Here is a 12116-nt window from a genome sequence, read left to right as displayed (position 1 = left end):
GTGTAAAAACTTGTTTTGTCAAATATAAATTAATAGCATTATATACTCGGTTTTATGCATAGTTCTAGACAATATTAGGTAAAGTGTTTTGATGACGTTGGTTTGGTGAGTGTTTACAGTACCAGGCTGGATGTGAATGACTTGTCTCGAATCATTGCTTCGGACTAAATTAAACTGACAAATGTACAATGAACTATTAACAATTGGGATAGTCTTTATTTTGTCCATACACATCATGAACCCGCCGGCGCTATGTCTTAATGATGAGCTAAATTATTTTAGTTTAGGTTTCGTGGGTGAAGAATTTAGAAAGAGGCGCGGTTTCGAACATCAGTCACTGAAGCATTGTTCGGGAATGAAGGTTCGAACACAACCTTGGAGTGTTGCTGCCGCTGCATTGTGGTGTTAGCGTTTGTTGTGGACGGTGGAGCCCGCGTTTATTGTCGGCAGTAGACACGTGCACTCCGTCACCCATCCTTACTCTCCTATCCTCACCTAACCAACCTTAAGCCTGTGTCCATCCTCACCCACCCGCCCACACACGGGTAGGTGGTTAGGTTATTGGTTGAGTACAATTAGGTGAGTACACGTTCTCACCTACGAGTGCCTGCCCTGACCCACCCTCAGCGCCTTCCATCATACGTCAGGTAATTACCTAAGTGTAGTTACAGGATGAGAGCTACGCTCGTGGTGTCCCGTCTACCCAGTACTCTTTGACTACTGACAGTTTTGGCCTCCCTCACCTTCTCACTTAGATTGTTTCAGCCGTCTACCACTCTGTTTGCAAAATTGAACTTTCTAATGTTCTTTCGGCACCTTATCTTAACTCTTGCTCTAGAGGTTCAAAATTTTAAGAATTCTTCTGTATCAATTTTGTTAATTCTCATTACTATTGTGCATGTAGTGATCATATCAGCTACTTTTCTTCTATCGTCTAGCTTTGGCATATTTAACAACTAACCTCGCCTCGTAGCTCTTGTCTTTCAATTCCGGAAGCCATTTTGTTGAATGTCTTTGCACCTTTAACAGTTTATTGATGTGCATCTTGAGATATGGGCACCATACAGCAGCAGTGTATTCCAACTATGGTCTCACAAAGGTCATGAATAATTTCTTTAATATTTCGTCATCCATGTATTTAAAAGTATTCTGAAATTGGAAAGCGTAGCATAGGCTCCTTGCACAATGCTCTTTATATGATCCTCAGGTGACACTTTATCTAGAACCACCCCTAGATCTCTTTTATCAGAATAATTTAAAGCTTTTTCACATAATTTGTAGATTTGTAGATAGGCTATTATTCTATTATTCCATTAGTAGATAGGCTATTATTTGTAGATAGGCTATTATTCTATTATTCCATTAGTAGATAGGCTATTATTTGTAGATAGGCTATTATTCTATTATTCCATTAGTAGATAGGCTATTATTTGTAGATAGGCTATTATTCTATTTTCTATTATTCCATAATGTGGCATTTATTCACATTAAATTTCATTTGTCAGGTGTTGCTCCATACAATTTTATCTTCTTAAAGGGCATTACAGTCATCTTATATTCCCAATTGTATCTTAGCATCCTCAGCAAACATGTTCATATAATTCTGTATTCCTTCTGGTAGTTCGTTTATGTAGACAATGAACATTACTGGTGCAATGAACTAATACAAGTATTGCGAAAAAGGTACTAGATTATGGAAAAGTGGCCATCAGTTAGTTTAGTTCATTTATTATGCACCCCATACCCATCCTGTGGGCGGTAGTGGAAAGGGTTACAGAGGCACATAATGGGCTCAGGGACTGAACCCCACAATTCATTTCAGATTCAGATTCAGATGTTTATTCAGGTAAGGTATATACATACAAGTGATGTTACATTAATGGATTGATATATAGATAGAGCTAGTACATACAATGCCTAAAGCCACTATTACGCAATGCGTTTCGGGCAAGAAAAACATTAATATCTAGAACTTAATACTAATTGAGCATAAAGAATAAAAAGTGTTGAGAACAAATACAAATAAAGATAAAAAAAAGGGGGAACATGACTGAAAAAGCAGCACAAATACAATAGGTTGACAAACAGTGTTGATTAAAAAAAAAAGAAAATAACAGACATGGGTTGACAATAGAGGAGTGAGGTAGATTACAGGGAATTTATTAGGTAGTGTTTAGTTTTTATCTTAAACTGGTTGAGAGAGGTACAGTCTTTAACATGGTTGGGAAGGTCATTCCACATTCTGGGCCCCTTGATTTGCAGAGCATTTCTAGTTTGATTAAGACGTACTCTAGGAATATCAAAACTGTATTTATTTCTGGTGTGGTGCTCATGGGTTCTGTTACAACCTTCTATGAAGCTTTTAAGATCAGGATTGGCATTATAGTTTAGCGTTTTATATATGTATAATACACATGAGAGAATGTGCAGAGACTTAATATCTAACATATTCAGAGATTTGAGTAGGGGTACCGAGTGATGTCTGGGGCCAGAGTTGGATATTGTTCTAATAGCAGCTTTGTGTTGGGTAATTAGAGGACGTAAGTGATTTTGGGTAGTAGAACCCCAAGCACAAATACCATAGTTGAGATAAGGATAGATAAGGGAGTAATAGAGAGTCACCAGGGCAGGGCGTGGTACATAATATCTGATCTTAGAAAGAATGCCCACAGTTTTTGAAACTTTTTTTGATATATTTAGAATGTGTCCCTGGAAATTCAGCTTGTGGTCAATGAGAATGCCAAGGAATTTGCCATCTAATTTGTTACAAATTTGGGTATTGTTTATTTTGAGATTTATATGACTAGAGGATTTATTGCCAAACAGAATATAGAAAGTTTTGTCAATGTTAAGGGTGAGTTTGTTGGCAGTTAGCCAAAGATGGACTTTATTTAGCTCAGTATTTACTGTGGCATTTAGAGCAAGAGGGTCAGGACTGGAGTAAATGAAGGTTGTGTCGTCAGCAAATAGAATTGGTTTGAGGTGTTGGGAGGCATTTGGAAGGTCATTAATGTAGATGAGAAAGAGGAGAGGGCCAAGTATGCTGCCCTGAGGAACACCAATGTTGATGGGTAGGGTGGGAGAAATTGTATTATTCACAGAAACATATTGGAGCTAAGTTAGCTAAAAGCTAAAAGCTAAAACATATTTAGCTAAGCAAGTTAGTCTTGATGAGTTAACTAGGCCAGTAAGCCAGTGCTGATTAGCTTGATCATTTGAATTTCGTTTATTTACTTGAATTTACCGGAGGGCGGCTAATACTAGTGGCATTGATGAGGACAGGAAGCCGGCGGCTTGTCAAAGGTCTCAACATTTCCCTGATGATCTTTTCCATAAAGTAGCAGAGTTTATTAAGCTTTTCAAGACATTTTTAAGAGGAGTTATGAAGGAAGTTACGAGAACATTAGTTTATGTATTTATTATCACTAATAACACTACATAATTTACATTGTATCTTTGGAAACACATTGACTAATTAATAACATTCAGTTATTATACATGGAAAAATGGTAACGAGTTTGTGGAGGGGATTATAAAATGGGGTCGCAGCCTACAATTCGAAGGTACAGCGAGGATGTGAGGCTTCTGGCAGGATAGATTCAATATTGATGACGTCTATCCTCCGTTTATATAAATGTTAATAGCGCATATGTTGTCCGCAATAAGGTTAGATATCAACCCCTGGGCCAAGATTGCACAAACTGTTTTTAAATATGATTTTGGCAGGTAAATGCAAACGGTTAGATTATTCAGGGTTTCTAATATGAGCCTATCCTGTATAGCCTTTGTTACATAGCTAAGGTAGTTATGCAGGTTACCTGTGTAGGTATCTGCGCTGCTTGATCACATTTAAAACATCTTTCAGCGGCAAATCGAACATACCTGACATGCTGTAACTTTTCTGTAATACAAAAATCGGTGCAATTTACTGTGGGCGTAAAGAATTGGGAAGAAATTCCACCATAGGGTGACAGTACGACGTTCATGCAACAATGAATCAACGTTGATTCTGATAATCGTTCGTTGATTAAGTTACTTGGGCATGATTTGTACCCTAGGGCTGTTGCCTTTGGTTGCGTTTTCCTGCGCGGAATCAGGAACGTGACACTTATCTGTTATAAACTTACAATAATGGTAGTAAACATCCCAATAAAACTTAAGTGTACCAAGGTGCTATGTGCTCTAGTGTCGTGTGCTCTTGTTCGGTGTGCTGTAGGCTGTGGTAGACGAGGCTGCAACCCGTCCGGTCAAAAAAACTTGGTTTGAGTAACACTGAACAAACGTTGATAACCTTGATCTAGCGTTGGTTCATTGTTACTGGAATAAAGTTTTCCTGCTGGCATTGTGATGGCTCACGGCAGGTACTCCATAACGATGTTCATGAGCTGGGAGCCGTTGTAAGGACAGGCCGGGAAGGCTTGGCCACAGTCTCCTCCCGATTCTCCATACGTCTTGGCCGCTTTATACTCTCCTGTCGCTCCCGGAGGTAAAAATCCTTCACCTGGTTTTATCGTTGGCCTGAAAACATACCGAAATTGCAATGAATACCAGGGTTTTGTGTGGGGGCTCTGATAGCTTGGATACTGATTCCAGTTGTAACACAGGTTAGGGTTCCTCTCTCTTTACTTCCTTCTTTCTACTCCCTCTACCCGTATTCTTACTTTTATTTCTAAACCAAGGGACTCCAAAACTTTTACCAAAGCCAACTCCACGCCACGTGGTCCTAAGACGATTGACCGACTTAGGATTCTACACCCAGTATGACGTGACCTAAGCTCTGAACAAAACCCTAGAGTCACCTCTGCTGCCACCACCAGACCAGTAATACAAGAGCAATGATCGAGGTCTGGATCGATCACGCTAATTAATCAACCTAGGGGCTTGATCCCCACTATAAACGATGACCTTGAGTGTGGAATAAATTACACGGTAATGATAATTCCGATTCGATGTTAGAATCGGCGCCCAATACAACTCTGCCTCGTGTGGACCACGTGACCAGGACAAGTTTACACATAAAACACATGGAAATAATGAAATGCAAAATATTAACAAATTTAATTTATTAAAAGAAAAACTAAAACAAAATCTAAAAATGTTCACTCCCTATCACTTTAACACTCCCTACTTGACCTGAGTGGCAAATGAGACTATTTCTATACATAACCATAGCAACTATACCTTGGGCGACCAGCTAGATGTCTTGGCTGGTCTTGGGGAGAGGTAAGATGTTTGACCTCTCCCAGTTGCTTCCGTGACCACACTAATTTTTTCCTTGTCTGGACTACCCCAGACAGAGTATTGTATCCTTCCGCATCGCTTACCCAGTTACTAGCAAGGTTTAAGTTATAACAATTAACCTCTGTTGTACTTAATTGATCCAGACTGGTTGAATTATTTTACTGAATTAAATTACAAACATCTAACGGCAGAGCTGTTCCCGATCACAAAAATGGTTATTAAAACTTTGAGAAATAGTAGACCTGTCAACCCCTGATGACCAACTGTAAACAAACAACTGGAGTGACCGCCGGTCACTCCGCTTTAAAAGTTAGATCTGATTCGTGACGTCACTGATGGTGACTTAAACTCAATAATTAGAATACTCTTGATATTGTATCCAGTACTATTATACAATACAATTTTAATAAAAATGAATAAAGGCTAATTTTCTCTAAATTACTGAATACTATAGGATGATTCATTATACGCAGATATGAACAAAGCGTCGGTTATTTCCACCGCGAATTCCCCTGGGGGTCAGGTCACCATGCGGCTCAGCTTCCCATTCTCTTTTGTCGATAAACCACTCTGGATAATTCTTACAACAGCCTAGTCTGTTACACAGTCATGTATTATTAATGGGTCAGTTTAGCATTAGCTGTTCAGTTTGACAGTTTAATAACAAATGTGTGGTGATGAAGTGGCTATATAATAGAATAACATTTGGGAAGTAAATTTTTGACGCTAAAAACTCTGAAACTGGATGTGCTTAATTTTTTATCACTGGTTTGTTGATGTAATGGAGAATGGGTAGTATAAATGGGAGAATTATCTACATGAAACGTGTAATTTATATACATAGCAGTGTAAGTGATGTATCTGACAACGTGTCCTGATGCGCGTGTGAGTGAGCTACCCGTCACCTTGGCTGAATAAACCAACAAGCGTTGGAAAGTAGAGAGGGACCTACCCGAAGAGCTGCAGAATGGCCATCTCCTCGACTGAGAGTTTGTCTCGGGTCGCGAGCTCACACACCAGCCTCTTGCCACAGCCGGTCAAGTCACTCTTACGGATACTGTTGAGTGCTTCCTCCAGCTCCTCTGCCGAGTCCCTCTTCACCTGGCGGCCAAACCTTCTACCGCGCCCCCTGCGGGTCCTCCGGCTGCCATAACCATATCGCTGGCCACTTCTACTTCTGCTGCGCCGTCGTAGCGCCGCGGCTCCCAGAACTCCTATGCCAACAGCGCCTGCGGCAGCCACAGCAACGGCGGCAGCGGCGGCCGCACTTCCCGCACCTATGGTGAGCCCGATGGTACCCGCAGTGGCCATGGTAGCTGTGGGAGAGTTGTGTTATAATAATAATAATTTATTTAAGAACAGTACATACATAGTTGTAGCGTTACAGTACAAACATTGTTAGATTAAAGATAGAGGTAGTACATACAATACCTAAAGCCACTAGTACGCATAGCGTTTCGGGCAACCTCCGCTCTTCGAAATAGGCTCGTGCTTGACACAGGTTAAATTATTTATCTAGACCTATCACACTTCACTTATATCTGAGGGTATTAGCATAGAACCCCTGTGATGTATAATAAAAGCATAGAGCCGGAATTTTTTGATGAATAACGAATATATTTGAAATTGGGATGAAGTTAAAATGCCTAAAATCAGTCTTGGATCTTGCGTTTGGTCAAGCAAAAAAGACGTTCTACAAACAAGCTCCCAAGTCTAAACCAGAACTGAAAAACTCGTTCGTATTAGCATATTTTGATGGTCTAGTACATCTTGCCCCAGCCCTGAAAAAACTTAAAAAAATCGTTCAAAAATTATAATACAGTTAAGTCCTTGTTAATTAAGAACTCGCCCTCGTCTGTAGCAGGTTGTGTGTACTCCATCCCTTGTAATGAGTGTGCAAGGGTTTACATCGGCCAGACTGGTAAATATCTTTCCTTGCGTTTAAAACAACATTCATATGCTATTCGTACAGCCCAGCACTCCAGTGCATTGTATTTACATTCCAGTTTATGCGAGCATTTTATCGACTTCAGAGGGGCAAACTGTATTGTTAAAAGTAAGGATTTCGTTGAACGAAATGTGATAGTCTGCTCTGATCAAACATTGTACCAACAGCCTTAATGTGAGCCCTGGTATGTACAAGTTGGATCCCCATATAAGCTTCAATATAGCACATCAATACAATATAGCATCCATTTAACCTGTTTGGCATTTTTATATATCTTCCAGTTATGGATATTAATAGGCGCTCGTTTGGGGCAATTTCTTATGTTTCCGTTCCTTCGCCTTTTCTTGGTGGTCAGGTGATTTGCCCTGGCGGGTTTATAAGGTCTGACCAACAAGGTTTCCATTTACGGGCTATTCATGCCCGTGCCACCTCTTGGGTGGCTTAATCTTTATCAATCAATCAGGTTTCCATCTTCATTCTACTTTGTTCTGATTAGGGCGATTTAAGCCGAAAACGCGTTTAGCATTCTTTATTTTTTACTTGTTGTTTGTCCGAATACTTGGATCAGTGTTTTTGTGATCATCTCAGTTTGCTACGTATGATACAAATCATACGTAGCAAACTGAGATGGGATGAATATATTCTACCTACACCATCTGCGATGACCAAGTAATCACCAGGTTCGTAACATTATGGTAGTTAAGGAAAGTTATTATAGTGATTATAACCGTTACCATGGTTAATATCACGACAATGATCCCACCAGCAGGTATCAATAGTTCTCTAGACATAGTTACCACTTGCAGAAGCTGTGGCCGAAACTTTCGATGACGGCGCCATTTGAATTGCTCCTATTGGAGTGCACAATCATCATCATCACCTACACCAGATGTGGCCAACACGAAGCCTCGTATCTACACATAGCCAACGCGAAGCCTCGTATCTACACATAGCCAACGCGAAGCCTCGTATCTACACACAGCCAACGCGAAACCTCGTATCTACACATAGCCAACGCGAAGTCTCGTATCTACACATAGCCAACACGAAGCCTCGTATCTACACATAGCCAACACGAAGCCTCGTATCTACTCATTTGTAAAGACTTGTTTCGTTGCAAATACATAGTGGCCAGGGGTACACTATAGTCTGTGACGTTACACCCAAGTGGTACGGTCACACTGGCCGGGGTACACTGGGTTCTGTGACTTGTTCAATAATTGCATGATTCTTAATATCAGGACAACCAGAAATATTCGGTTACTTAAGACATTTTCAAGGAGACACAGAAAACACCCACTAACCAACCCTAAGTATAGCAAGTGGTAGTAAGTTATTGAGCTAAGTAATTATCAAAAGTAGGCGTCAAGATTGGGAAACTATTAATTAAGATAAAAGCGGCCGGGTCTGACTAGGCTACGTATGTGCCACAGGGACCTATGGCTTGGTGTCGGAACTTCGTCGTTTCGTTTCCACTCGATCATATTTTAGTAATTAATTTTGTTGGGGCTAGGCAGTCTGTGTATGTATAACATACACAGACTTATATCGACATCCCTCTGACCCATCCCATAATGCAACCCCACAACAGTTGAGGACAATGTCCAAATTTTCAGAATGATGGGAAATTTTTGTTTTCCTGTTGTTTCTTTAAATCTTTGTAGCATTTGATTCCTTTGTGACATCACTCCTCTTTTTGTTTCTTCTAGTGAATGACCTTTAGGGACTCATTAATATTATTTAACAGTGCCATATAGCCATATTTGGAATTTTCTTTTTATAGCTACAAAGGCTTACTTAGCAATATCGAAGACTAGGAACGTTTAATAACCAAATATTAAGTGAAAGACGGTCTTTCTGGCATTCATGGCAGGACTCCCCGCTACGTTTAAAACATACCAGTTATCCTAGTCAAGGTGCTCCCATAAACTAAAAAGTACACAGAATTCTGAAATTCAAAGTCCACATTCTGAATTCTAATATTCAAAATTCAGAGATTCTGATTTTAGATGTTCTGAGTTCATTGTGATTTTAGATACTGAGATACTTCACTAACTCCCTGTAACCTACCTTACCCCTAAAATGTCAACCCATGTCTGCTATTTTTAAACAATGCTATTTGTTGATCAAATTGTATTTTTGCTATTTTTCTGCCATGTTCCCCCCCCCTTTTTTATATTTTCTCAACACATTTTATACTTTAATCTCAATTAGTATTAAGTTTTAGTCTTTAGTGTTTTTCCTGCCCGAAACGCTTTGCGTAATAGTGGCTTTAGGCATTGTATGTATTAACTCTATCTATAAATCCATCAATGTTTGTATCACACCTGGTATGTATGTACTTTACCTGAATAAACATTTGAATTTGAAATTTTTAGATGTTCCGAGTTCAATGTGATTTTAGATATTCTGAATCTTAGACCTTTCATGTATTATCCAACTACTTACCAAAGACGAGCTTAGTATCGCACTGTTGAGCGATGCACTTGGAGCTACAGTTAGCTTCTGTACTGACGATTGACGCACTCTGACGTATATATATATACTGCATTGGTTACGCCATGTACAGAAACTGACCTTCGGCAACAAAACGAAAGTCAGTGTTGCTTCAGTCATGAACATCGTGTACGGCATTATCGCCTACATTGGTGTGACCATATTACTTGAGTTGCGTCAGTGTCGCTGGTGGACGGCAGAGTTCGGACCTCCATATTTGTGTTCAAAATGAACGCATTCATATGAACATATAAATACGCAATATGGCAAAGTTTTAATCAGACCCTCTGTCATGTTTTTTTGTATATATAATTATTGTCTTTGGCGTGAGGGTGCTGGTTTGATAAGTGCAGTTGACGCTAGGTCTTTCATGCAGGCTCGGTACAGTGATTTCAGTGTAATTATGGAAACCTGTGAGAACATTAATGTATCAAAGTAATCGAATAACAGTCGGGACTCGATCCAAGAGAGCTGCAGCTCATTCTTTGTAAACATAAAGGCGAGCACGCGCGCATGGAAACAATTCCATGGCATTCAGGGTACTGTATAGTACGTAAGTGAATCCTTGTAGTGAAGGTGGGCCCCGGTGTGTAGAGCCCCAGACTAGCAGAGAACACGGGCATGGTCCCTTGTCTAGCAGAGAACATGGGACACGGACCCTTGTCTAGCAGACCACAAGGCCTTGGTCCTCCGTCCAATAGACGAATACAATAAATAAATACAATCTGCAGTACTTGCGGGAACTCTGCCCGTCCTCCTAGGTGTCCCAACGTCAAGAAACTGTCGTACTCCCAGCCAATTTCAGTTTACTTTTTATTAGGCTTTATTTTCAGCGTTTTAATTTAGACTTTAGTCTCGGGTGTTGGATAGTGTCAAAGACAATTGTTTAAGTTCTGGCAATTCTTTGACAGTTGTTTAAGTTCTGGCAATTCTTTGACAGTTGTTTAAGTTCTGGCAATTCTTTGACAGTTGTTTAAGTTCTGGCAATGTAAGAAAATGCAGTCTACCCAGCTCGCTTCCCAAAGTCACGCTGTCATATACAGTAATTATAATACAAGTTGACAATGTGTATAAACAAACAATTTTGCATTTGTTAGATATTTTGTTAATCCCAGATGGTGTTTTAGTTTCAAAATGCACAGTTTGTCATGGCTTTATTGATTTTTCATGTTCTTGCATGGTACTCTTGCCAGTGACACCAGTCTCTGATGTTTCCTGATTGTCCCTATTCTTGATGGAATGAAATTTGTCTTCTAACTGGTAGATAAGGTAAGGTAAGGTAATTACCAGGAGAAAATAAGAAGCCAATACGATTCTACGGCACTTGGAAGGGATGAGGATAAAAGGATTTGGTATAGGACGGACGAAATAGTGGCCAACCACTTGGACAGTCGCGGAATTGACCTTGGACCTGCAGGTGGTTCGCCTATGATCCTTTCTCATATATGGTCTTGTAATAAATCAACATCAGTGGTTTGCACGGTATCTCACCTGCATAGTTCTTGTATTGTGTGTGTACTCACCTAGTTGTACTCTCCTACATGTGCTTGCGGGTGCTGAGCTCTGGCTCTTTGGTCCCGCCTCTCAACTGTCAATCAACTGGTGTACATATTCCTGAGCCTATTGGGCTCTATCATATCTAGATTTGAAATGGTGTATGGAGTCAGCCTCCACCACATCACTGCCTAATGCATTCCATCTGTTAACTACTCTGACACTGAAAAAGTTCTTTCTAACGTCCCTGTGGCTCATTTGGGTACTCAGTCTCCACCTGTGTCCCTTTGTTTGCGTACCACCAGTGTTAAACAGTTTATCTATCCTGTCAATTCCTCTGAGAATTTTGTAGGTTGTGATCATGTCTCCCCTTACTCTTATGTCTTCCAGTGTCGTGATTGTCAATCAATTAATTAATCTTTCAGTCAATCAATCTTTCAATCAATCAATCTTCGGCTATCCAGAGAATCTATCGAAACTGAAGCTTCTACAGGAGAGAACATCACAAACATCTATCTGTGCCCTGTAGTTGCAACCGTTGCGACAGGCTCGAACGCAGGTCTATCCGGATTAAGAACATGTTCTATCCGACTAGGCCACGCTGGAGTTGCGTGCATTTCCCGCAGCCTTTCCTCGTAACTTATGCCTCTTAGTTCTGGGACTAGTCTAGTGGCATACCTCTGAACTTTTTCCAGCTTCGTCTTGTGCTTGATAAGGTACGGGCTCCATGCTGGAGCCGCATACTCCAGGATTGGTCTTACATATGCGGTATACAAGGTTCTGACTGATTCCTTGCACAGGTTCCTGAAGGTTTTGATGTTATCCAGCCTTGCATACGCCGCAGATGTTATTCGCTTTATGTGGTCTTCAGGAGATAAGTTTGATGTGATATCAACTGATAGATCTTTCTCTCTGTTTCATGAAAGGCTTTATCTCC

At 40.3% G+C, this 12116-nt stretch overlaps 1 protein-coding gene across 1 annotated transcript; it reads right to left on the bottom strand.

Moving 5' to 3' along the window:
• Positions 1-4237: 4237 nt before the first annotated feature.
• On the bottom strand, positions 4238-9737 carry LOC123758672 (uncharacterized). Its single transcript, XM_045743208.2, has 3 exons — positions 9638-9737; positions 6194-6557; positions 4238-4518 (listed from the first exon to the last, which is right to left on the bottom strand). Exons 2-3 carry the CDS (start codon positions 6550-6552, stop codon positions 4353-4355), a joined length of 525 nt encoding a protein of 174 aa, XP_045599164.2. The 5' UTR covers positions 6553-6557; positions 9638-9737; the 3' UTR covers positions 4238-4352.
• Between the last annotated feature and the right edge of the window lie 2379 nt (positions 9738-12116).

Source organism: Procambarus clarkii, chromosome 31 (assembly GCF_040958095.1).
Source record: "Procambarus clarkii isolate CNS0578487 chromosome 31, FALCON_Pclarkii_2.0, whole genome shotgun sequence".
Lineage (NCBI taxonomy): Eukaryota > Metazoa > Arthropoda > Malacostraca > Decapoda > Cambaridae > Procambarus > Procambarus clarkii.
Note: the sequence above shows the minus strand (reverse complement) of the source record. Positions and strands in the feature narration are given on the sequence as shown.

Coding starts and splice junctions, on each gene's coding strand:
- LOC123758672 (XM_045743208.2), bottom strand. CDS start 6,552: ATGGCCACTGCGGGTACCATCGGGCTCACCATAGGTGCGGGAAGTGCG. Junction 4,519..6,193: donor GCCATTCTGCAGCTCTTCGG/GTAGGTCCCTCT, acceptor GTATGTTTTCAG/GCCAACGATAAAACCAGGTG.